The sequence below is a fragment of the Lacerta agilis genome, chromosome 6 (assembly GCF_009819535.1).
Source record: "Lacerta agilis isolate rLacAgi1 chromosome 6, rLacAgi1.pri, whole genome shotgun sequence".
NCBI classification, from domain to species: domain Eukaryota; kingdom Metazoa; phylum Chordata; class Lepidosauria; order Squamata; family Lacertidae; genus Lacerta; species Lacerta agilis.
In genome coordinates, this window is record NC_046317.1 from 16,238,641 (window position 1) to 16,265,676 (window position 27,036).

The following is a 27,036-nucleotide window of genomic DNA, read 5'->3' on the forward strand; positions in this document are numbered from 1 at the left end:
ATCCTTTTCAAAGCGGCCGCGCGGAGGGCGGAGCAGGCAGGCCAGGCGTCGCCGTGACGGGAGGGCGGTGATGGTCGCCGACAGGATGAAGTAGAGCTGCTTTTGGGGGGCGGCGGCGAAAACGTCCGGGCTGCTTCTGAAACCTCAGCCAACCGGTGCTTCGCCAGCGCTCGCTGCAGGCGGTGTACATGCTCAAGACGGCCCCAAGGGCGGCTCAGGGGCCCGGAGCCCCGAGGCCGGCGTGCTGCAGTGCCTGGCGTGATTCCCCCCCCCAAAAAAACCTGTTTTTTGCTTTTTGGCTTTTTGCCTTGCTCTCCCACCCCTCTCTTTTTCTTCCTCCCCTCCTTTTTTAATCCAAGGGGAGAAATCCCATTTTTAAAACAAACAAACAAACGAAAAACAAACAAACACCCCCCACAGCTGCTGCAGCCACTCTATTTGAATTTTTATTATTACCCTTTTCTCCCTCTATCCCCCCCCCCTTTTTCTTTTCTCTTCCCCTTTTGTTTTTGTTTTCAAAAAAAGGAAAAAGAAGAAAAAGATTTCCCCCCTTTATTTTTATTTTTTAAACTACTACATATTTTTAATAGATATTCTCCCCACCCCACCCCACCCCCAATTTATATTTTTCCACCCCACTTTTCCATTCCCACCCCCCCTTTTTCTTTCTTTATTAGTTCGCTTGCCAACCTATCTTAGAGGGGGAAGCCCTCTCTCCCACCCACCACACCCCCCAAAAAACAACTTTGAGCTGAACCCCAAAAAACAGGGGTAGATCACTGCTGAAAGTAGATCACAGTTTCTTGGGAGTTGGCCACCCCTGGTATAAGACATGTAACTAGAATAAAAATTTAAAAAAACCAAGCAAATAATTGTAATAACTACTGTAATAAAGCACTGCTATAATTATATATAATTTCCCTAAAATTTTGGTTTCATTCGCCTTTCCGTACTGAAATGTCACAACCTGAACGACCATGGCTTGCCCCCCCCCCCAGTTTTGATCCTGGGAATGCCCCTGAGTCAATGCAAAAAAGTAATAACTTATTCTTGTTGTTTTTACTAATTATACTTTGCATTGGCTCCTATATGTTATTTATTATTATTGCATTAAGGTAAGAAACAATATATGCAGTGTTATATTTGTTTTAAATGTCACAATGGTTTTGCGGCTCCCAGTTGTTTTTTTTCCCTTTGGAAACGGGTCCAAGTGGCTCTTTGTGTCTTAAAGGTTGCAGACCCCTGCTCCAAACCATGGGAAGGAGGATCATGAATGAGCAAGGTGCTTGCTTCTCACTCTATCTCCTCCCATCCTCACACATGCATGACAAATTCATTACATCCTGTTTCTACCAAACCCCCATTTGCTGTGACGTGTGAACTGGCAGACTATTATCTGAGCATCCTTCCAAATCAGGATTGCAAACTGGGATCAAACCAGTTCAATCGTGCCTCAGCTGGCAGTTCATTAGGTGTCCCCTGGCAAGCCATTACTGATCAACCTCAGTTCTCCCAGTAGCTACTGCAGCAGGTGGGTAATAATACTAACATATCTTATGAGTTGTTCAGAGGAACGTTGAGCTACTACACTGGAACGGAATGCTCAAAAGTGCTATATAAATACTAAATATTGTAATTTTAATGAAAGTCTGCTATTTAACCCAGTCTGCATCAGCAAAAGATATTGTGGAAAAATATATTATGCAGTCTGTGTAAGGACAATGAGGGATCAGAGTCATATACAAATTGAGATATTTTTCATTATTACTGCATAGTGGTCTCTTGTGTGATAACCTAAGAGTTCAAATACAGATCCCTATAGTGCTGTCTAAGGATCTCAACATTTATATCTTGATTCTACAAGAGTGGTATCTTAAAATGCATACAAGGGGAATAAATAATGTATATTCGTTAAACAAATTATCATTTCTTCGCTTAGGCATGTGAACTGGTCATAAGGTGGAGGAAAGATCATATAAATAAACAATGAAGTGTAAAGCTAAATGGGATGTCTACGGCTTTTTTCCAGTTAAAACTAAATTAGAGCCATTATGCAGGCTTTCAGAAAAACTCACCAAGCTCTTATCTGTACAAAGCTGATAGATCTGCCATTATTCTTAGTGAAAAACAGAAGTTATATCATTCTGTGTCATTAAAAATGCATTAATCCTTTTTAGTAACCTTCCTCTAATTCATTGATTCAATTATAGTCTGAAGGATAAAGACATTTTGCTTTAATAAAAATAGAGTATTAAAGATGGTATTTTATACACAAGAGGTATTCGTTAGAGATCTTAAATGGAAGGGAAATACTGAGAAACACAAAAATATAAGTTGAAAAAATAAATATAAAACAGAAACGCAATCCATGGTGGGTCTTGAACTGGTGACCTAAGGAATGTTGGTGGGGATTTAGCCTGTTACTACCAGTAGTTCTGACTACGGTAATGCATGAAGACCAAACCTCCTTGCACCAATGGGCCACAGTAGATGAAGTCATACTCCCTAGCATAGCCGTTACAGGCTTTGTTATAAGCAAATAGAAGATCCGTTCCCATTGAACACAATTTGGGCTTGTCTTCAAGGGTTAAAGAGCTGGGTCTGACATTATTTTTCATTGAAGGTATAAACCCAGGATTTAGATGATGGTTTACGATTCTGATGAGCAGCTCCAAAATTGTTCATTTGTGGTTGTGTTTTTAAATAAGGTGGACATATTTGTATGAGCCATTGCATTTTGAGCTTTCAATGTTGCAGTGGTTAATATGTAAAAATTATTATGCTATGTACAGATGTGCATGGTTTTAGTGGCAAACATCTATGGAAGCATACTTATTGCCATTTAGACACATGTAAAGCCTTTACACCCAGATTGGGCTCAGGAAATCCATTCTGTTGTAGGTTTTTTGCACCAATTGATTTTTGGATCAGATCCCATTACAAGTTAGTAAATTTTAAGCCTTGGTACTAATGATCATGATCCTCCAAGGAAGTGGACTAATATGTTTTGATGGGCCCTCAGGGTTTCCTTGTGTGAACCTAGTGGTAGGTTACTCCTATCTATCTATCTATCTATCTATCTATCTATCTATCATCTATCATCTATCATCTATCTAAATACATTTGTATGTATATATGTAAGCAATATGTATGTATGTGAAACTAGGATCTGTATTAATTCATTTATTATTTTACGTTCATGGTGAAATATGCAAAACTATATATTAACTTTAGCTATTAAGGCTGATTTTTAGGAATGTCATAAGGAATGTCCCAAACTCTGCTTATGGGTCTGAAATAAGATGCTTGTATTGCACTACTTTTGTTATATTATTAAAATGTATTTTTTTCTTTTTAAATTAGTAAATAAGCCTTGGTACTCATGCTCACAATACTCAAGGGAAGAGGGCTGTTATGTTTCTATAGTCACTTGGAGCTGTGTGAACTCAGTGGAACTGTGAGAAACACAGTTGTTATCTGACATCACAGTTTTATCCATATGGAAATTTTCAGGAGCTTGAACATCATTCAAGCTTACAATTTTTTTTCTTTTTTAAAATTTTATCATTTAATTATTTGCAATTATTAATAAAAATGACATCTTTTGTTTTTGTTTTTAAAAAAACCCCCACAAGAATGGGATAGGAGACAGCCACAGGAGAAAAGCAAGCACATTGTGCTAGTCACACACACAGTAACTTATGGGTAAAAGTGTGCATTTAGGTCTAGCTAGTATTTATATATGGCCGTTTTAAGGCTGATCCACACTAGTATTCCTGCTGATCCTCTTTTATCTTTACATGTACTTCTCAACAATAAAACAGATTTATTAAAAGCAGTAACCTGAGGTCTTCATTCAGACACGTGGTTTGCAGTACTGCAGATAATTTGCACTGCAGGGCAGAGGTCACTCTCTTACCGGTCTGTTAATGCAGTAGCTCTGGGATAAGATCAATCTCCATACTTCACTGCATTGATCTAATAGTTCATTGGCACTTCGCTTTGTAGATTGATTAGCTCCAGTGTGGAAAATGATTGATAGATTTCTGGTCCTTAGGATTCTGCTTTGGTCAAGAGTAGCACAGGCTTTTCCTACTGCATATATAAAAGTGTTGTGGCATAGAAGACCTCGATTTGATTTATATTCACTAAAAGCAAGACACACTGATATTTTAATGTTAAATTTTTGTTGGTTTTGCAAAAGCTGTGACAACTTAGTAGTTCCTGAAACCTACAAAGGAAATGCATCGAGAGCCAGTGAGTTAATTTTAATATTTTAGTTGTATGCGATCAAACTACAGTCTGCCTATAGTTTTCATTCCCATTTCTGATGCCATGCAAATGCTGGCTGTATTTCTGAAACACCAGTTCATATGCGCTCTCTTCTCACATTTCTCCAGCACATCTGTGGCTGCTAATTGTGAAAGAAAACTATTGTGTCAACTGGCCTTTAAGACTCACATGAGCAGAAGAACAATGTATTAGGATATCCTTTAATTGTCTTGTTTCCTATTTATTATAATTTATTGAAATATTAAAAACCCATCCTTCATCTATATAGATACCAGGGTGGCAGTACAACACATAATATAAATGAACCATACGATAAAATTATCAAACAATAAAACTCCACAGCAGAATAAATGGAGGCAGCTTAGAACAAAACAACAGCAGCAAAGCAGAACAGCAAAGGGCTTAAAATACCCAAGCAAATAAATAACTCTTCATCTGGTGCCAAAATGATTAGCAGGGTTAGTGACGGTCCTGCTGCTAAACAGGGGGCATTCTACAGATATGCTGCCGCCCCAGAGAAGGCCCTCTCCCATGTCATCACTTAATTCAATTCACAGACAATAGTTCCCCCTCATGGTCAGGCTGGTATTAGGGAGTGTTTCTTCAGGTGCTCGAGTACCATGCCATTCAGGGCTTTGAAGAATTGGGCTCAGAAACTGCCAATCTAGCCCTTTCAGAATCTAGGTAACACGATTTAATCCAGCTAATTAACATTCTGGAAGCAGCATTGTACACAACTGAAGCTTCTTAGTTGTCTTCTAGGGCAGCCCCACATTCAATGCACTGAAGTCATCCAATCCAGAGGTTACAAGAGCATGAGTCACTGTAGAAGGTCTATCCTATGCATTGACATTTTTGAAGCCACATTTTCCTATGTATCTCTGTTAACAAGGGAGCTAGAAACCTATGCAAGGTTTTTTTATGCCAGAGATCACAGTTCTAACAGGCAATGTACATTGCCTCCCTCCCCATATGGAATTTTATAGTAGGGAAATGCCTGGCATCTGCTGCTGCGGGGTCACTGGCCCAGTAATTGTTTGGTAGCAACAGGGCAAATCCTGGAGGAGTGCAAGCTGTACCATTTTGCATCTGTGCAGAGGGCTCTGGAGTACCGAGTTCCTGGAATAGCAAGTTCTGATTGAATTCATTGACAGCATTTAATGTATGCTGTGGGTGGGGAGGGGTTAATCCTTAAGCAGGCCAGCTTCTTCTTCTTCTTAGCCTCAGCTAAGAAGTGAACTCTGGAAGTGGGCTGTCAGTCAAAGGCAACAGAGGAATTGGCCTGTATATATGTTTTCCCAGAAGCAATAAGAAACAGAGCCAAGTTCAGTGGTGGCTGATGTGGTGGTGCAGAGATGGTCACCACCGCTGAATGGCAACTGAGAAGCAGGAGCTCTAGAGGCAGCGGTGCTAAAGTTAGTAGTGTAAAGATGTGCAGCTGCTGACTGGCTCACAGCACATAGACATTACCATATGCAATGTTTATGCAAACATATATCTTCTAGCGCTCTCTCTCTCTCTCGCGCGGTAACAGTTTTTCTTTGGGGGAGACGCATAAGTGGCCTGGGACTCCCCCCCCCCCACTTTGTGAACGTGACACTTATGGCACATAGCACAATCAGTGGAGCTACTGATTTCAAGTCATTTGAGGGTGAATGCTAGCAATGTATATTTGCCCCTTACTCCCAACAAAACAAAACAACAAAAACGTTTGGGAAATGTTTCTCTTTTACAAAAAGTTCTTTGAATGGTGTATGCTTCCCATTTCCAGCATTGCAACACACACACACACACACACACACTGTATTGACTCTGCTACTACCCCTTCACAACAGTGAACATACTACAGTATTGACTTATTTTACACGGTTGTTGTCAGGATTATGGGACACGGGTGGTGCTGTGGTCTAAACCACCTGAGCCTAGGGCTTGCCGATCGGAAGGTCGGCAGTTTGAATCTCCGTGACGGGGTGAGCTCCTGTTGCTTGGTCCCAGCTCCTGCCCACCTAGCAGTTCGAAAGTGCAAGTAGATAAATAGGTACCGCTCGGGCGGGAAGGTAAATGGCGTTTCCATGCGCTGCTTTGGTTTGCCAGAAGCAGCTTAGTTATGCTTGCCACATGACGCAGAAGCTGTCTGCGGACAAATGCCAGCTCCCTCGGCCTATAGAGCGAGATGAGCACACAACCCCAGAGTCGTCCGTGGCTGGACCTAATTGTCAGGGGTACCTTTACCTTTTAGTTGTCAGGATTGTTGAAACCAGACTACACATGGGATGGAATAAGGTGGCAGGGGCTTGAGGGGATCAAATGGACTGTAGCCCCTCAAATTTTTAAATGCTTCCCAGCATAAAAAAGAACTCTCTGTACGTGTAAAATTAGCATAGCAGGGAGAGAGTGTGTGTCTGTGCATTTTGCAAAGCTTGCAGGTTTTTTAAAGAAAACGCTCACAATTAGCATTCCTCACTAAATTGGAAGATGCCACTCATCCACCTTCGTATTCTATCTCCCTATTCTGCTGCATGTGTAGACCAAGCTTGAGATACTATATCAACCTTCAACCTAAATTTCCAGGAGGGTTTACAAAAGAATAAAAATTGATCTGAAATGTCTAATGCATTCTTGACCACAGGATTTTGACCCCAAAATCAGCAGCAGCAGCAACAACAACAACAAAACTAGGAAAACCCTCTGAAACCTTGCAAAAACAGAAGGAAAAAATAGTTTTTCAATACAGCACCTATGGTAACGCAATGCAATATGTAATTAATTGAGGCAGTTAATATATATGGACAGTTATTTGTGTATAATAAATTATTTCCCTAGTTAATTGGGTAAAAGGCGGATCAACTGAAAATCGGCAGCTAGCCTTGTTAAACACATATATTTCCTATTTCCTATATCATGAGCACCTTACTAACTTTCAAACTGAAACACAACACAGGGCTGGACCACAGGACTATGAGTGGAAAGAGTAAATACAGTATATTACTATGGGTCCATGAACTGTTGCGCAAGCTACTAGAAGATTTCTAGCAATGGCATAATGTACTAGTTTGTGTATCTGAAAAACATGGTGAATAATAGAAGACCGAGGTTGTAGCATTTAACACCAGTGGTCTGTAACACAGTATTGACAAAGAGCTTGTACGAAGTCTTGCAAAAAGAGCTTTTGTAAATGGAAGAAAATTTCTGGATCATAGAAGAGTTGGAAGAGACCATGAGGATCATTTAGCCCAACCCCCTGCAATGTAGGGATTTTTCGCCCAAGCCTGCGACCCTGAGATTAAGAGTCTCATTCTCTACCAACTGAGCTATACCTCTCAGCAGTATGCTTCTGCTAGTCAGGAACAGAGCATATTTGCATCCAAGCTATATAGTCTGTCATAAGTTCTTTGCCCCTTTGCTTTTGTTTTAAAGTGTGTGTATTTGCGTGTGTGTGCATAATGACTTGAGGTGCTATACTTGAGTATCTGCTTTGCCTCAGTCTTCACAGCCATAATGGAAAATATCTAATTTCCACGAGATGTGAATCAAGGGACCCGACAAGGAAGAAGCTAGGTTAAAAATGATAACATACTATTTAATTTTTTGAGTTGCATTCCCAGCTGCAAAATATGTGAGGATCGGCTGATCAAAAATTAAACTGTTCACATACACATTCATTCATAAATGTTCCAGACATAATGCTTCATATATAATGTATTGATTATAATTAAGGAAATAAACAGCACGGTTTCAACTGTAGTGTATTTATGGAAATCCACATATTGTAAATATTTTATTAAACACCAACAAAAAGTTGTTTTCTACATTGTGAATAACACTCTAAACTGCCACTTAGGGCTGCTCCTCTTATTGTTTTGAAAAACCACCCTTGTGCCTTCAGATGTAAAAATGATATGCGGGGAGTATATGTTTTTTAAACAAATAATGTGAGGAGAGCAACACATGCATATACTTCTAAACGTTTCTACATATTTATGTCTGCACATAAACACACACACACACACACACAATCTACACTCTGGCAATCTACATCCTTTGTTTTTGTGAAATTTACATTGAGAATATAAGACAAACATTACATAATTTATTGAAACCAACTCCAGCTTAAAAAATACAGGTAGCAGTGAGGAACAGTGAAATGATTGCATTTGATAAATTGCCAAGCAAGAGACCACTGAATATTTGTAAAGACAAAAACACTAGTGACCTGTGGATGTCAATAGAGAATTCAGTCAAACACATTCATAGTCTATTGATGTCTATTGTGTAATCATTGAAACAATATATTCAGAATAAATTCATCACTGGTATTTTAAAATTCTCTCGCTCCCTCACCCCTAGCCTGTTCTCAGGCATATGTCAGGGTAGATTGTGCAGAGACCCTGGAACCCCCAGGGTTGTAAATAAACCTCAGTAGACCCAGTTCTGATTTCATGCTATACTGAAATAAACAGACAAAGTGCATTGTTAGACATATGAAACAAGAATTAAGCCTATTTTGTTGTTTGCATATGACAGGCAAAAGTTAAGATGACTTTGTAGTAAATGACAGTGGGATTTTTTTTTATTTTATTTGTTCACTGAGAAAAGTCTGCTTCTGTAATCAGATTTCAATTTTAAAAATAAAAAAATGTCCAGTGACGAATACCTTAGATTTACAAATTTATTATGGCACCAACTTTCATAGACTAGACTCAACTTCATCAGAAGTTTGTTTCATATCACTATATAGGACCAAATCATCCTAAATACTGACAGTCTCTTTCAGTTCATTTTACAGTCGGGAATCCACAACGTATTATATGGAATTGAGATCTAAATGACACAACCGCTGAATCAGTTAACTTAGAATCATAGTATTGGAAGGAATTTCAAAGGTCATTACCAACACAGGAAATCCACTTTTACAGAATTCCTAATAACTGACCATCCAGCCTCTGTTTAAAAGTCCATCTTTAAAAAAATAAAAAAGTATGTTTTTTTATCTCCAACCACTTTCTTCTGCAGTCTGTACCACTCTGGCCAACATGAGGTTTTCCTTGAAGTTTAGTCTAGAGTCTAGACGCTTTTTCTTGTAATTTGATCCCATTGCTTTCAGTCCTACCCTCTGGAATGACAGAAAATCAATTTGTTCAATCATCTACCTGAATATTTGAATTCAAATATTTGAAATATTTGAAGGTAGCTGTTACATCACCTCTAAAGTGATGTGTTCTTCAGGCTAAAAACCCCAAACTCCTTCAACCTGGTCCTTCTCTGGAGACATCTCAGTTTGTACATATATTAAAATGTGCCCAGAACTGGACACAGGTGTTCCAGGTGAGGTTTGACCAAAGCAGAATAGACTAGTACCATTGATACATTTCCTCCTGGCACTACGTGACTACAGTGATTTCCCTGTACAGAGATAACTAGCAAATCAGGAAAAGGTGAGGCCTGTAACATGCTCATTTTTTTAATGCATAATTTTCATTTCATTTCGTTTTGTTATTGCATGGAAAACATTCAAGCATTTTTTAATGATGAAAATTCAACAAGAGCTCCACACCTCATAACTCTCTTGTTTATGTAACTCAGCTCTAATTCATCTGAAATTATTTCATAATTTCACATAAACATTTGGGGTTCCATTATTGACGTAAGTGGAATTACTGAGTTAGGAAAGAGTAACATGACAGAGAAAGAGCTTTCAGCATGCAGCTCTCAGGAGAATGCTTGCAGAGCATTTCTACAGAACAACACTTTGATAAAGAATAGCTCCTGCGTTACCAGTATAATTTTCAGCAGAAATCTTAAAAACCTGCCTTTTTAACAACAAAAAAGGAAAAACCCTGGAAATTACATTTATAATTCATCAGAAATGATGCTGACTGTCAAACATGAATAACCTACATGTGATCTAGCATGCAAAGCAAAATATGAAACAAAAAAAATCTACCCCAAGTCCCACAAAAGCCAATTTTAAAGTGCCAGGTACTCTGTTTGATGTTTTGAATAATGCAAATATCTAGTGATGACCTTATTTTCTTTCCCACTTAGAAGTCATCTGTGGGTTTGTGTGAAATGCTGAGAACTTGTATTTGTCTACTCTTCAGGAGTTCAGAAACCCTGTTGAATATTAGCATACTGGAAGGAGGCGGTGGTAGGAGGAGGAGGATAAGCTGTCTTGGGGGAAGTTGGCTCTACTCCGTGGGTTAGCTAAGCATTTTGTACGGAAAGGTTGGACTAGTGACAGCTTGCAGTTGTTTGACATCCACCTTAGTTGTGTGTGCTAATGGATGTTGTGGCTGCACACCATTGATCATATGAGTGTCCAAATCAAGCCCTTAGGTCAGACTATGGTGTTTATTCTAGAGGAGGAAAGAGGAAACTGTGCCCCCCCCATGTTGTTGAACTCCAACTCACATCAGCCCTAGCCAGCATGCCCAATGGCAAGTTGCAGTCCTGGTTTACCAATGCCTCAGTCTCAAACTGCTTGTTAACTATCTACAAGGCTCTAGTGGTTATTCAGCAAGCCTCTGGGGATACGCAGGCTGGGTATAGTTGGAGTGTTGCCACTATGGTCTGGATGGTCATCCCTGCCTGCCCACTGGGATCCTGGTTCCCATATTTATCTCCTTGACCCACTTACTACAACATCTGGGGACCCAAGGTTGAAGAACACTGGCGAAGAAGACATGCTTGAGAGTTTAAGTTAGTCATTTGCCTTGAGGCTTGCTCCAGGGACTCGTTCTAACCAATGGGCCTTGATCCAAGTCCCTTCTGCTTCTCCTGTCAACAATGGAAGGAGAATTGTGGGTCAGTCAATTGACATGGTTGATGGACTCCAAGGCAGGGGCAGTGCTGGCCTGAGTAACTTGAATTACTTGAATCACGTGATTCCTTTCTACAGGCAGTGCTAGTGCACTGTAGCATGATATAGCACAATGGGAGGGGTATTATGTATGTATGTATGTATGTATGTATGTATAAATAGCACTGCATGGATGCAGCACAACCATTTGGGTGGCATGTGACTTGGTCCTCCCTTGCATTTCCATGTTAACATGGTTCTGCCACTGCAATGCACCCAAGGAAAGTTCGCAGTGAGTACTGATTGAACACTGAAACACTCATGTATTTTAATGGCACCAGAGTGACAGGCTGAGGGTTTGATGCACAGGATCACAACTGATGCAGCAAAAAACTAGAATCACAGGACATGGCAAAAGTGCTTTCCACTTCCGTGATTGCTTCATTTAATCAAAGTCCCATATAAACATCTGGTATGCACCAAAATTCTGTAGTCGTTTGCTATTGCTGCTTTAAAAATGACTTTTGTATTGGTCTGACTTTTGTATTGGTCTACCCTCCCTCATCGATAACACCACTACAAAGGGTTTTTTTTTATTCTTTTTAATTTTTCAGATGAGTAACGAACTTTTCTGAGATAACATTTCTGAGATAGACTTAGTTCTAACTACAATTGATAACATGCTTTTGTATTTCGGTGTCAACTGAGACTTGATACCGTGTGTGTTACTGAAGTCCTTGCCAAATTCCAGCAGAATTCTCTGGGAACACATTCCAAAAAGCCTGAGTCTGTGTAGCTTGGACATGTAGGGTTTTCAAACAATGAGTAAACTGACACCACAGTGCATCTGATGGTCTTCTGCCAATGTTCCTTCATTTGTCAATGTACCATATCCAACACCAAGCCTCCAGTGCTTCTTGTACTTCCTTTCACTGGCTGTTACCTGCTTGTATCTTATACATTCCTTCTATCAAGCCTTTCTGTTGCCTCTATTTTGCAAAGCCAGCAGAAGTGCATATATACAAAGACAGTGCTGGGAAGAGAAGCTGCCGCAGAAGTGCTGTTCTTTAGAGAGGATGTGAGCAATTGCTGCGTTTTGAGGAGCAACGAGCACAAAGTAGACTTAGGTGCATTAGGGCAGTGTTTTTCAACCTTTTTTGGGCAAAGGCACACTTGTTTCATGGAAAAAATCACGAGGCACACCACCATTAGAAAATGTTAAATTTTTTTAACTCTGCCTATATTGACTATATATAAAGTAATTCTCTTGAATTTTTCCCATGGCACACCAGGCAACATCTCGTGGCACACTAGTGTGCCGCGGAACAGTGGTTGAAAAACACTGCATTAGGGAAACACAAGTGATGACTCTCTTTTCCCACATTGCATAAGCAAACTCCTTATCAGTAGTTAACAATTAGTTAGTCTGCAAGTCCACGTTGGAAATCTCATTTGCAATGGGCTTTTAACACAACAGATTTCAGCATAGTCATTTCCACACCAACCTTCCTAGGACTTTTCTGCATTTACTATACCGTATTTACTTCTTCTACCCAAATCAGTAGAATTCTGAATCCAGGTTGCTGAGTTGGAGAGGATTCTTTACTGACTAATACTGAATGAGATATGGCATAGATTCAATATGTGGTAGCTGTTCTGTGTAGCAGCTACATTAGATTCATAATGCCCTTTCCCACGTAGATCAGGATGGCAAACCTGTGACCCTATAGCTGATGTTAAACTACAACTCCCATCATTCCTGCCCATTGGCCTTGAAGGCAGAGGCTGATGGGAGTTGGAGTGCAATATCTGGAGGGCTGCAGATTAGCCATCCCTGATGTAGACCTTCCGAACACTGGGCATGGGACCTCCATGCCAACACCACAGATTAGTGCCCATACAACCTTTTTAACTAGGGCTAACAGCAAAGGTGAAGGAGAATTTTCATTGAGATCATGGTGAGCAGAAGGGTTAAGCTTTGTCTTCCCATGCTCTACATTCTCGGTAATCATCCCCGCCCCCAATTTGTAATTAAATAAATAAGAAGAAAAAAGCTACATGGTTGCAAGCTTCATGTGTAGTTAGGCCCAGCTGAGCTAAAGGTTTTGTGAACTACAATTCTGTTTTGCTACATTTATGAGCCTTGTATACAACAGCAGGAGCTGAGCAGTGATTGTTTATTCTGACTTTGCTGTTTCACACTGTTTGCACAGCATTGGCTTGCTAATGAGGTGATACCAGCTTGGGAGGGGAAGATAAGCTTTGATAGCATGCTGATGACTCTCAGAATCTTCAAAAAGCCCCCTCCCCGCACCTACTCCACAATGCAAAGTGAATTTTTGGCTTCCAGAGTTGCTGCCTGTGGTTGAGACAGATGTTTGCTGAAAGCATTTCTGCATCCAGGTGTTGCATCTTTAAAACGCATTTGTTGTGAATATGGTCAGACCCAACGCAATTCCTACAATGGGATGCAATATTCAGAAAAGTTGATTGAGTTGCAAAGTTAAATTAAGCCTAATACAAACTAGGGCTTTCCCTGTGGTGACCCTGGAACACCATGCCCAGAAACATCTGTTAGCAACATCGCACAGCATCCTCCAACTGGAGAATGTCAAGATTCCTTTCCTACATATTGAGTAACACATTTTTGAACTTGATTGTGCTGCTAATACAGTTTGGGTCTCTCCAATGTTTTATTTTAGAATTTTTTTCTGGATTCTATTTATGCATATCTTTATTTTTTTCCCTCTTCTTTGTCCGTCTTCACCAAAAAAAAAAGACTAGTAAAGTCTAGTAAGAAGAATAGTTATGGTGCATAGTTTAACTTTTGAAGTCAGCTAAAGATACACCTCTATGCTCAGACTTTCATAGGGGGTTGATGTAATGAGGTCAGCTGTACATTGACAGATTGTTTCAAATTTTGGTTTGCTCTTTTAACTTCTAGACTGTAATTTGTTTGTGATTTAGATTTGTAGTATATCTTCTATGTTGTGACCCACCCTGGGAGCATGAATCAAAGCAGTGTAAACTAGAAATTGCAGGAATAAACAATGATGGGGCATTGAAAGAGTTACGGGGAAAGTTCTCGACATGTACTAGGGCTTTTCAAGCCTTGTTCATACCATGTTATACACTATAAAAAGCCAGGTATGGAAGACAATATGGGGTAGCCACTGGTGTCAAGGGCAGGACTGCGGCTGGAGAAAAACCTCACTTTTCTCCTTAATTTCACTTAATTATACAGTCTTTAATATGTTTATAACCTAATAGGTTACAGCCCAATGCTTTGCAGTCCTTAACCTGGTAGTACAGATTAGCAGGATACAGAAGAATATTTTTATTTTTTATTTTAGTTTTAGACATCTACGTTCTACTCAGAGTAGACCTACTGAAATTAATTGATGCACCTAAGTTAGCCGTGTCCATTAATTTTAAAGGGTGTACTTTGAGTAGGACTAGCCAACTCTTTGTTTCTAGATAATCTTTGGAATGCAGATGGGACAACTCTACATGTTTCAAACCAATATCCATCAGTCTAAAATACTGTTACAATTTGCCTTTAAACCTTCTAGTAAAAACTGTGCTGAAGAACAAACACAATACTATAACTGAAAGCAATCTGACACATTTGTGGGAATTGGGAAAGGTGCAGTGTGGACCTGTAACTCCTACTTTTTCAACAAAGCACGACTGCAATCTTCTCTTCCAGATAACAGGGGACTTTGTTAGAAATGGCATGGGAGATAAATACAACTGGGGCAGAGTGAAAAGGAGCTCTTTTTTAAATATAGGCTCAGCCTTGTTCTGTGATCTAAGCAAGAATGAATTATTGTGGTTACATGCAGCATGGGGACTGAGCAAGGTTGCTCCTGTGATAACACAAGCTTCACTTTGACTTAGTAATATATCCCTCTGCTATGTACCCCACCTCTTTCTTTCATCCAGCAATATTGTCAAAAGGCTGCACAGCTTGTAAGTAATATTAGAGGGTGTTCATAATAAATTGTCTGCTTTGCGTACCACGCTGGATCCTGCCAAAACCCAGTCGGTCACTTGACGGGCTGGCTGCACGGTGCTTCCAGGCGAAAGGGTCAATCTGTTCTTGAGGAGAGAAAGTTGGATAGCTTCCCAAAACTTAATTAATGTGAGGTTCTCTTGGCTCACAAGCGGGTCAGACTAGATCAGTGTTTCCCAAGCTTTTTCCCCCGTGGACTATTTCAAAATTGCTGAGGGTCCTGGTGGACCACTTAAATGATTTTTCTGCCAGCTGTAGCAATTGCAATGCGCCGTGCTAGGTGCTGTGTGATTTTTAATTGTATTTTGTCTTGCTTCTTCTGTATTATATTTGGTTTTATTGAATTCCATAGACTAAGATACCATAGCAATATTTGTTACTATTGCTTATAAAGATCTGCAAATAACTAGGTTTTATTCACCATTCTTGATCAGTCCTCTAGATGGCATTTGCTCCACCAAAGAGTATGCTTTAGTATTGTATTTTGAATTTCCATTATTCTATGATTTAAGGGGAAATAATATGCCTCACATCAATGATAATTCTATGCTGATTTTTTCCATTCGATTTATTTACTTAGTTAAGTTTCATTATTCAATTCCAGTTGGGCAAGCTGGCTGCTGGTAATTCTCTTTCTCATGCTCATATGAACAATTTAACATGTGGATTTGGGTCTTTTCAGAATCCACTTTCATTAATACAAAGCGAGCCTCAAAAGTGATCAGTTTTAGCCTTGCATTTAGCATTGAAATGAAATATGTGATTAAACAGTTCACGAAACAGGACTCTACACTGCTTTTTTCTAGCTGCCATTAGACAAATATTATAGTGGAAGACAAATTACGCTATGTGAGTACAAAAACTTCTTGTCTTGTTGTGTCCATACATGCTCTAAGGCCAGTACTTAGTGACACAACTTGTTTACATTTAACATGTATGCAAGAGCTGTTTGTTCAGCATCTGGAAACAACCAATTCCTCATGGGAAGTTCATCTTGTCCTCTCTCTTATGACATATTGGTGGCAAGCAAAGACCTTTTTTTTCAGCCTGTTGTTTGTAATGATATTGCTAGTAGTTTGTTTATATTATTTTATGCTCCTTCTATAAAATCAGTTGCTACGGTAATTGATATTGGTGTATTTTGCTGCTACTGAGTATGTTTCATCCTGCTGACTAATTTTGTAATTATAATAATAATTTATTATTTGTACCCCGTCCATCTGGCTGGGTTTCCCCAGCCACTCTGGGTGGCTTCCAATTAGTATTCTTGATACTGTTTACAGCTGCCCTGCCTACATGCTTTAATTAATAAACAAATCATAATCTCTGGTTCTGATATTTAGACATGAATATGTTGCTTATGTAGCCAAAACACAATTCCTACACAAGAGAAAGCAGAAGTCACAAACAATTATATTTTCATATTAGAAATGCTTAACCTGTTGAATGTGTGCCTGCCATACAGCTGTTAAAATCATTGCTGTCCCCCAGTGCCAACAGCTGTTAACCAGTTACTGTAGGTCTTTCGTCTATTGATCTCTGGCAGGAAATGCTACATTTAGTGCATGAACAGGCATGGTATTTCAGATGTAGACGTGGTGGTCAGAACAGATTTAAGATTTTCAGCAACCAATGTTCAGATGCCAATGCTTGGATAAATTCAAAATTAAATAGTTAAAAAGCAATGTATTTTATGAGCATTTGTTCTGTACTCATTTATAAAATGTAACTACAACTATGTTAACAGTGCAGGTCAATGTACATTTTGTGGGTGAGAGAGAAGTCATAAGAATTGGGCTTTTGAGTTGAACATACATGTTTAAGTGTTTATGCAAGAAGAAACAACCCATCCTCCCAAGAAATCTCCTATTTTCCCATAGGTGGAAAACAATCATCCCTTCTCAGTATGTTATTGTTACAACCAACAGCCCACCCCTGACTGCATTTCCTCCTACAAAGCAAACAAAAAACTCAACACATCAACACAGGGTGTTAACACCACCGCAGGATTCTCCAGCAATATTAATATACCTGGGCTACTTTTTCAGGGCTGGATGAAACTCACAGCTTCTCAACCACAATCTGAATGTACTAATGATTAATTTTATCTGTATTTACAGGATAATTTCTTAATGTTTACATACTAATATTTTTTTCTTTTTCTTTTTTGAAATTATGAAATTAAACCCAAGTTAAAAGGAATATAAATTTCTGTCTTTGCTATTACCTTTTGGTTTTTTTGGTGGACAGAATACTGCTCAGTTACACTAAAATTCTGATTTTTAAAATTATTTTCTCTGGAAAGTGGGTAACAAACAAACAAACAAACAAAACCTGGATTCATGTATGCACCATAGAAACTGCCCAGAAGTCATTTTCCTGTTGTCTGGGGGAAGGAATTTCCTGGGTCATTATAAACCTACTTCTAGATCTTCCCTGCTGCTTATATGGCTCTAAAAAAAAATACAGCGCTCATCAATTACAGCTCTGATTTCATTCATTAGCTAAAAGTTGTGAAAGGCTGAAGCAGGCTCATATTTCATAAAGAAATTGCTTTGAATGGTGCCTGCATATTTTGCAAGGGCTAGATACTTACTTTTTTTCAGAGTCTGGGCCTTTGTGGCCCCCAACCTGGTACAGCAGAGCCCCTCTCCCTTCCACAAAAATAGCCCTGAGTATTCCAGTTGCTGGTGTCACTAATAGGAATCACAATAGTACACCATTGGAAGTTCTACAGCAACCATTCTGAGAAACAAAATTATTCAGGGTCCTCTGAAGAAACCACCAAGGAATACCCCATGGTGTTGCTGTAACATTTGAAAGTCCACAGCCGTACAGGTGCTCAGTTCCACCAGGGCAATGATTCTGTAATAAGGATGCATGTGAATGTATCCACCCATGGGATAGAAAGCTTTTACAGCAGTGATTTGTGATGAACCTATGGAAAAACAATTCCCACAGTTTTGCCTGTAGAAAATCCTGAGGGTCGGCTACAGAGGCCTTGGCCTAAGGTTAGTCACCAATGGTTTTAAGAGCACCTAAGAATTCTGTCACCAGAAAACTCAAAACTAAACGGCAGCAACAAGCCGCCAAGGAAATGTCATATATTAAAAAATATTTATTTCTTTGTCTACAGGTTGATGACCAAATGAAGCTGCTTCAGAACTGCTGGAGTGAACTCTTAATTCTAGATCATATTTATCGCCAAGTGGTACATGGGAAAGAAGGCTCCATACTCCTAATCACTGGGCAACAAGTGAGTTTGCAAACTGAATATTTTGGTTTCGTTTTTAAACCTCTTTCCAAACTGTAGGAACTTAACTATGCCACAAACGTTCCTGGTATTACACTGAAAGCCTTTGCTATTGAACCATGGTATTAGCGGCAAAACAACTGAAGTAAAATGATCATCCACACTGTGATCGTCGGATGAAAAAGGGTGGTATATAAATTTAATAAATAAATTTTAAAGAGTAAATTCTGTTCCTGATACAAACTTGATAGTTACACATAAAAGCAAATATAACTTATATAAACATTTACTCATCTACCTCTGCGAGTGAGGCATAGTATGTAAGAAGCGTGATATCTGCAGCACAATGCCAATCCATTTTTTTTTAAAATGGGAATTTATTTCAGATAAATCGTGAGTCAACATACCTTTAAAGCACATTTATACCACTTTTAATAGTCATGGCTTCCCCCAAAGAATCCTGGGAACTGTAGTCTACAATTCCCATCACCCTTAACAAACTCCAGTTCCCACAATTCTTTTGTGGAAGCCATGTGTTTTAAACGTATGGTTTGTAGAGGGGGTTGGCATAGTGGGAACTAGAAGCAGATGGTATGAATTAAAGGAATCAGCCCATGAAAAGAAAAGAAAAATAAGAAAAAACAAGAACTCAGACAGCAATGAAGAGCAACATTTGTGAGGCCAAACGCTGTTATACAAGCCATACGTTCAAGTTCAGACGTAACATTAAGCCAAGCCATGGTTTAGCACCATGTAGATGTATTTCAAATAGTCCTGTTTTCTCAACACTTCAGAATTAGACTGCCAGAGAGAATAGTACACTGTCATCTAGTGTGCACTGTGTGCAAACATTTAAAAAAGATTCTGTGCTAATATATGAATTCAGCTACTAACTTACTTACTTACTTACTTACTTACTTACTTACTTAGATTCAGAAGCAGCTTGCCAGGTGTAGTGGGAATTGCCTGGCAGATCAGTTTCTGTTGCTTGCTGGGAGGGTGAGAGGTAAGGCAGTGGGGAGGTTGGTGTAGTGCTAGTGCACTGGCTCAGCCAGTTAGGTGCTCCTGCCACTGCTTTTGCGCCTCGCTGACCTCCCCGCCACCTTGCCCCTTTCTGGTAAGCAGCAGTGACTACCTGCCAGGAAGCTAGCATAGCAGCTTCGGCACACACAGCAAGTCCCTTCCACTCAGATTAGGAGAATCAGAAGCAGCTTTAAAAGTCAAGCTTAAAAGCCACAGAGGACACAGAGCTCCAGGGAGTTCTCCTGCACACACAAGCTCCAATCAAACAAACGCAACATGCACAAGAGCACTGCCATGATCTTGCACAGCTTGAGATCACTCTTGACGATTGTGGCGAGAGAAGTTGTTCATATGTCGTGGCCGGGTTCATTTATAATTTCCAAGAGCCCTGGCAAAGTAAATGAGAGCGACAAGGCAAATTAAATGAAAACGTTACTCTTTGAAAATGTCTTTCAGCTCTAATGGAAAAGAATGTATGGTGTCATGGGAAGGCAGAGTGCATTTTGTGTGTTTTATTTCTGATTCAAAGTGAAACCAAATGATGGTCCACTGGCATTTAAGTAGCTGAAACCTAAACTGCCTCCATTTATATACATATGAGGAAACAGTTGCTTGTTTGGACTGCAAACTACATTATTCAATTGCTATTCAAAATTTGCATAGAGAGACTTAGCCCTAATTTAAACCATATAGGGTGATTCCTTTGTGCCTACAAGGAGAGTTGCATGTGTTGTGTACGTCAGGCAGAAAGACATGCACATTATATGAAAGGCAGGTGAATAAACCATTTGATCACAGCTACGTTAACCATGGGCATGATCCAGTCAAAGTTAAGTAGTGTTTAGTCCCATTGGTTTCAATGAACTCTGCCTGGCAATATGCTCCTAGGAAATTGATCAAGCCTGGGACAAATTTTCCAAAGCTAAAAACTACTCCATGAGGCTCCATGCCAGATAATTTCTGAACTGCACAAGCCACCTGGATAGCCTTTAAATAAATGAGCAAGGGTTGCAAAGACAAAACAGAGCATTTAATCACATTTAGACAATAACAGGCTCAAGCTCACTAACTACAGATCATAAAATGTCTTTGGAATTCCCCTCCACCCGGACTAAATCAAAATAATTTCTAATTTGGACTGACTCCATTTCTGGCCCTCCCCTCTCAGACCAATTTAAACCCCCAACTTCATGTAAGTTTCTGATTGCATTTGTCATTGTAACTCTGACAACTATGTAGATTTTATCTTTATTTTTGAGCATCCTATATATACTATTCCTTGAATGGGTGATTCAATAGACCCACTGCAAAAGGCAATGTAAACAGAAGAGGAAAGAAGCAAATTTACACTGCAGTCTTGCACGCACTTACCAGGGGAAAAGTGCCACTTATGAGTAGCTTACTTATGAGTAGAAATGTATAGGACTGTTTTGTTAGATGCCAGTTCTTACATAAAGAATTATGATCAGACCCATTAGCAGTTCCTTCAAACCAAGTTGTCCATTACTCACTCTTTTCATTCTTTGCACAAAATGCTGCTCATCTGCTACAATGATTACTGTTTTAAAAGCAAACATTCTTTGCTTTTTGCATTCTTTCACTCAAGCATCATTTAAAAAACCAGGAATGAATTGTTCTTTGTCAGATGCACAATATTGCAACAGTTATTGTGCCTCATGTATATTTCAGCTTCCAGAGTTATTCTGCACACTTTAAAAGAAAGTTAAATTTCTTCAAGGCTGCAGAATATGAAGATACTAGTATTATTTGCTGTAATTGTTATCTTTGTTAAAAGAAAGCAAACAAAAATGCTATGATGTCTGAGATGAAGTACTCTCTACAGATTATTTTCTGCAAATGCTATTACACAGTTAAGTAGTTGGAAGTCCAGGCAGTCATAAAGAATTCATTGTGTAATAAACTTACAATGCAATGGTATACATGCCCACTCAGAGGTAAGTTTCTCTGTGTTTAACCGAGTTTACTCCCAGTTGAGTGGGTACTGGGCTGCAGCTTTGGCTTTCTTGTGAAGAGCAGAGAGTTCATGGTGAAGATGTCAGTCTCACTGGAAAACACACAGATCTTAAATACAGACCACCTACAATACAGATATGCAGATGACACAACTTTGATGGTAGAAAAGTGAGGAGGAATTAAAGAACCTTTTAATGAGGGTGAAAGAAGAGAGTGCAAAAAATGGTCTGAAGCTCAACATCAAAAACACTAAGATAATGGCCACTGGTCCCATCACCTCCTGACAAATAGAAGGGGAAGAAATGGAGGCAGTGAGAGATTTTACTTTCTTAGGCTCCATGATCACTGCAGATGGTGACAGCAGTCACGAAATTAAAAGACGCCTGCTTCTTGGGAGAAAAGTAATGACAAACCTAGACAGCATCTTAAAAAGCAGAGACACCACCTTGCTGACAAAGGTCCGTATTGTTAAAGCTATGGTTTTCCCAGTAGTAATGTATAGAAGTAAGAGCTGGACCATAAAGAAGGCTGATCGCCGAAGAATTGATGCTTTTGAATTATGGTGCTGGAGGAGACTCTTGAGAGTCCCATGGACTGCAAGAAGATCAAACCTATCCATTCTGAAGGAAATCAGCCCTGAGTGCTCACTGGAAGGACAGATCCTGAAGCTGAGGCTCCAATACTTTGGCCACCTCATGAGAAGAGAAGAATCCCTGGAAAAGACCCTGACGTTGGGAAAGATGGAGGGCACAAGGAGAAGGAGACGACAGAGGACGAGATGGTTGGACAGTGTTCTCGAAGCAACCAACATGAGTTTGACCAAACTGCGGGAGGCAGTGGAAGACAGGAGTGCCTGGCGTGCTCTGGTCCAAGGGAGCCTTGAAGAGTCGGACACGACTAAACAACAAACAATACATTGAAAGAAATAGTTCATTGCTCTTTGGCCAGCCAGACCAAATACATACAAAAACTCACACAGCCCACTATATTCATTATTACTTTATAAAAGAGTGATAAAATCAACAATAATTTTAACACATTTTAACACATTTAAATTATTATTAGTGGGAACATTATACCATTTAAAAATCATGCTAGTTGTATCTCAAGAGGTTTTGCTGTTAGGGCTGCTCCTACTTATTCAATGTTAGAACATTGAATAAGTAGGAGCAGCCCTGTCTTATCCATTGGGGCTACTGGCGTGGGGCGCCGGCCCTCCCAAGGGCGCCCCCGCAAGCACAGCGAGCGGGGGAGCCGTGCGGCCCCGCTGGTGGCCAGGCGCTCGCACGCCAGCTGTGCTGCTGCTGCCGCCCGTGCCACTCCCGGGTGGGCTGCGAGGTTGCTGCCCTCATGAGTGGGGGAGCCGTGCAGCCCCACCGGCGGCTGGGCGCTTGCGCGCCAGCAGTGCTACTCCCCAGGGCACAGGGGGGCCGGAGGGATCGCCGTGCCACAGCAGCCGAGGTGCTTAAGACGGCCCTGAGCAGGAGCATGCTTTATTTTATTTTTTTAATTGGGCAGTCAGGAAAAATACTGACCCCTTACTATTTTACCTTCGGAATCAAATGAGTGAAAGTTTTAAATTAAATTAAAACACATTACTCTGCTTTCCACAGTTTCCCCCTTCCCCAGCAACTATAGGCCTCTGCACAACTGAAGACAAGTAGGACTTGGGCCATCAGTAAAATGTGCTATAATCAAGATAGATTAAGTCTGGTTGAAAAACATGACCTCTGGGTAGAAGAACCAAAACGGGATGCCTATGATACAAGCAGCAAGTCCACTTTTTGCAGCCATTTTATGCTACCTTCCATGTCGTCACAGCAGCCATGTAGAACAGGTTAGGCTGAGAATTGGAGACTGACCCAGAATATGAAGTGAGCTAAAACATTGAGAATCGAGTTTAAAATACAGCTCAGAGTGTTTCCTTTTTTCTTAAGGTTGCCAGAATCATTTTTGTTTGTGTTTTGCAGAGAGTTATAAAACTGCACATGCTCAGCATAGTTTTTGTAGTCCATGAAAGCTTATGTAATAATACTAGTTAGTATTTAAGATACCTCAAGACGTATTTTCTGGTACCTTATTTAATGTATTCATTGAACAGAGCGGGGGGTTTTGAAATTACCAAGGTCCCCATCTGCCTTGTATAGCAGGATAAGTACAAGAGCCACTTCCTTTGCACCTGGGCAGCTTAAAAATAAGGATATTTTCAGTCAGCTCCTTTATGATTACAAGCATGCCAAGGCTATTCATAATACAAATATATTTATTTTTATTTGGAAAGATTGTATAAACCATGTAATCACAGAACTCTCAGAGTGATGTAGATAATAAAGCACAGCTGAAATTCACAGAGCTGTTACCAATATGCAAAATATAACTGTGGATGAAAAACAGAAAAAAGAAACCCAGTAAAACTTTAAAAAAAATGTAAATAACTGAACTATATGTCTAGGTAGGCCCGCTGAAATTTTAAAAGAAGGTTTCAGGATGCAAATAAAAACAATATAGTGAGGGTGCTTGCCTAATGTCAATGGGCAGGGAGTTCCAAAGTAAAAATGCTGCAACTGGGCATAGCATGAAGCTGTGGTTTAGCACAGTATGGAACAGCCTAAACAAACTGAAGCAAAGGATGAGACTCACATGCTCCCCTTCCATACCTAGGAGGAAGAATTTGGCAGAGTTTAGTTTTGCTTTTACAGGAATCTCTCAGCTCACCATTATAGTCAAGCCAGGAATCCTGGCTTAAAACAAATAATGGTTAGTTTAACAAACCAACTTTCATAATCCTTGGTGTGAAGTTGACTTCTAATGAAACCAGCCATGGTTTAAGCCAAGGCTCAAAGCTGATCCTAAGCATTTCCCCTTCTTTCAGCTTCTCACCTTCAAGCAGCGACAGCTGATGACATTGCACTGATGCAACAGTCGGAATGCCCCTTCCAAAGCACTTACTTGCTGGTGTAGCAAGTTTTTTGGGATAGGGCTGTAAATCTTCTTACTGCCAAGTGCACAGAGTGCATTAAGTTTCTTGATTCAGTTGTAATAGGATAGGTCTCACTTGCTCCATGCTAAAGCCATCAAGCTTTGCTTTGCAGCATTCAGCTAGGAATGCACACACACAAGAGCAGGCATAGGCAAACTCGGCCCTTCAGATGTTTTGGGACTACAACTCCCATCCTAACAGGACCGGTGGTCAGGGGTGATGGGAGTTGTAGTCCCAAAACATCTGGAGGGCCAAGTTTGCCTATTCCTGCACAAGAGTCTACTAAACAATGGGGAGGTGGAGGATCAGGACCTACTAGTAGACCTATGGTTGCTTTGCAGATCTACTAGTTGCTTAGGGCTTTAGCTCAGTGTTAAAGCATCCATTTTCCAGGTTCAATTCCTGGCATCTCTCAAGTATGGCTGGGAAAGCCCCTGAAGGGCTGCTGCCAGTCACTGTGAAGAATACTAGACCAATGCTCTGCTGTCCTACTGCTCTAACCTAAAGGTTATTAGCAAAAAAATAAAAATAAAAAATAGTTGAGGGGGAGAGAACAGGACTTGGGAGCTTGTTTCTGGTCCTGCTCACAGATTCAAGACACCCCCTGGTACTCATAGGCACAATGTTCCTTAATTCCTTGTGTTTCCCCCTCATCTGTGGCCCTTTTTTGCACTTGGCTCTGGCCGGTAAACCACAGGGTTCTAGTAAAAAAAACAAAGAGATCCCACATACCCACCCCTGCCATAGCTATTTGGCACCTCCCTTCTATATGTCTAGAAGCAGGAACCAGCGCAGGAAATGGCATTTTTCATTGTTCATAATGCACCAATGGCCCATAAATGTATAAGATATTTTATAGCACTTTGAAGCATTATCAGTTTTACTATTTGCATATTAGAACTAATTAGCAACCTCTGTAGCATCATCCTGAGGGAGAGGTCTGCTGGCAACTTAATTCATTATCTTCTATTATTGGCATATCATGTTAAAATGGCAGGCATCGTATACTGTACAAGTCATCACAATTTTAATTAATTTGATTTCATGATGCCTATTGTCTCTATCTAGGAGGAACCCATTCCCACTCTTAACGTATGAAAGTCCTCTGCTTTCCCGCAGTAAAGTACTTGCTGAAGAAATATTTATATAATATTTCCATTATATAAATGTTATCTACAATCTTTGCAGATAAAATGCAATTTGTAATCATAAAGTTATCATCGTTTATTATGTAAATTTGTATTGGGGGTGATGCTAAATTAGTTTCACTGACAGTATAATCATTTTAACAGGAAATACTGCTTGAAGAGAAAAGGTTGCCTAAGACTCATCATGGCACACATGATTAGGCACTACTCGTTTGCCTCCAGTGCAACAGTCTGACTTGTGAAACTGCACTAGTGCCAAGATCAGATCCTAGTCAAAAGAATGAGAGAAGAATTCCAGCTACCACCTTCCAAAAATGCAACACACAAGGAAGAAACTAAGATTAAAAATAGAAAAATTAAAGAAAGTTGCCCTTACCTTAATGCATGCAACAACAACAAAGACTAAATTCTAATTAAGTACATGGATCATTAACTTTAATCATTCACAGAATTGAAAGCAAATGCATTTCAACCTCCACTCTGCAAAAACGTTTATCCCAGCATCTAATAGAGAGACTAATGTATTAACAACATGTCACTATTACCTTTCCCATTGCTCAGATAAGCCACTGCAGTTAACTTGCCAATTTCCACTACCTCTAAGACCTTTATCAACCATTTCTTAGCAGATGGGACACTGGAGGAAGTTACGCTGCTTTGCAACTGTAATCTTAGCTAAAAGATTCATAACTAGACCTCCATTTTTACACTGTTCCCAGCCTGTCAATTTGAACAAGATAACCACAGAATCAACGGGTATGTCATACTCTGTTGTTTAAAAAAAATGACTTTAAGAACCCTTTCCCAATATTGCACAATTGCCATCATAAGCAATTACCATCATAAGTACAGAAAGCTGTGGTTCTTCCCTGTTTAGGGAAGTTTTTAAACTGTGATATTTTAAATGTATTTTAATGTTTGGTGGAAGCTGCCCAGAGTGGCTGGGGAGACCCAGCCAGATGGGCGGGGTACAAATAATAAATTATTATTATTATTATATTACAAGCCTTCTAGGTTTCCTCTGTCTCTTGGGCACCTTTAAGGTTTCTATTTAAGTCTTGCTTTCCCACAGGCAGGTAAAAACTTCTAAACAACTAAGAACTTACATCAATTTACAGCTGAAATTGAGGGGGGAAATGTGCTATCTCTTGAAAGGAGTGGAAATGGGTGCAAGAATGTATGCGAGAACAGAAACCAAAGATTTTTCAGCTTCAGTGGATGGGAGAATATTCAGCACATTTGTTTTTTGACCCAGCTAAGAAGCCTACACAAATGACTCCTACCTGCATGGAACACGTTCACTTCTACTGGAGTATATTTCTCCTGTTGGATGGGGAAGTCCGAGCAGAATCCACCACAGGTTGGAAATTCTAAATGGTAGTGAACATTTGCTAGGCACAAACCACAGTTTGAGGCATATTAGCTGCATGAAGCAATCCTTTCTAGAGTTGGTTTTTCAGAGAATTGTAGGGCATATGCTAGAGCTACAATTAAGATACTCCATCATCAAGTTATCCTATTCTATCTGGCCAAGTGGTTTTTTGTTTCCAG

The 27,036-nt window shown here is 39.9% G+C and overlaps 1 protein-coding gene across 3 annotated transcripts in view; it reads left to right on the plus strand.

Annotated features, from left to right (window-relative positions):
* NR5A2 (nuclear receptor subfamily 5 group A member 2) overlaps positions 1–27,036 on the plus strand; it is a 113,098-nt gene that overhangs the window by 59,090 nt on the left and 26,972 nt on the right. For all 3 annotated transcript variants that reach the window (XM_033151437.1, XM_033151436.1, XM_033151438.1), the window contains exon 5: positions 18,244–18,363. In XM_033151437.1, the coding sequence (XP_033007328.1) occupies positions 18,244–18,363 (120 nt within the window). The remainder of the gene's footprint in view (positions 1–18,243; positions 18,364–27,036) is intronic.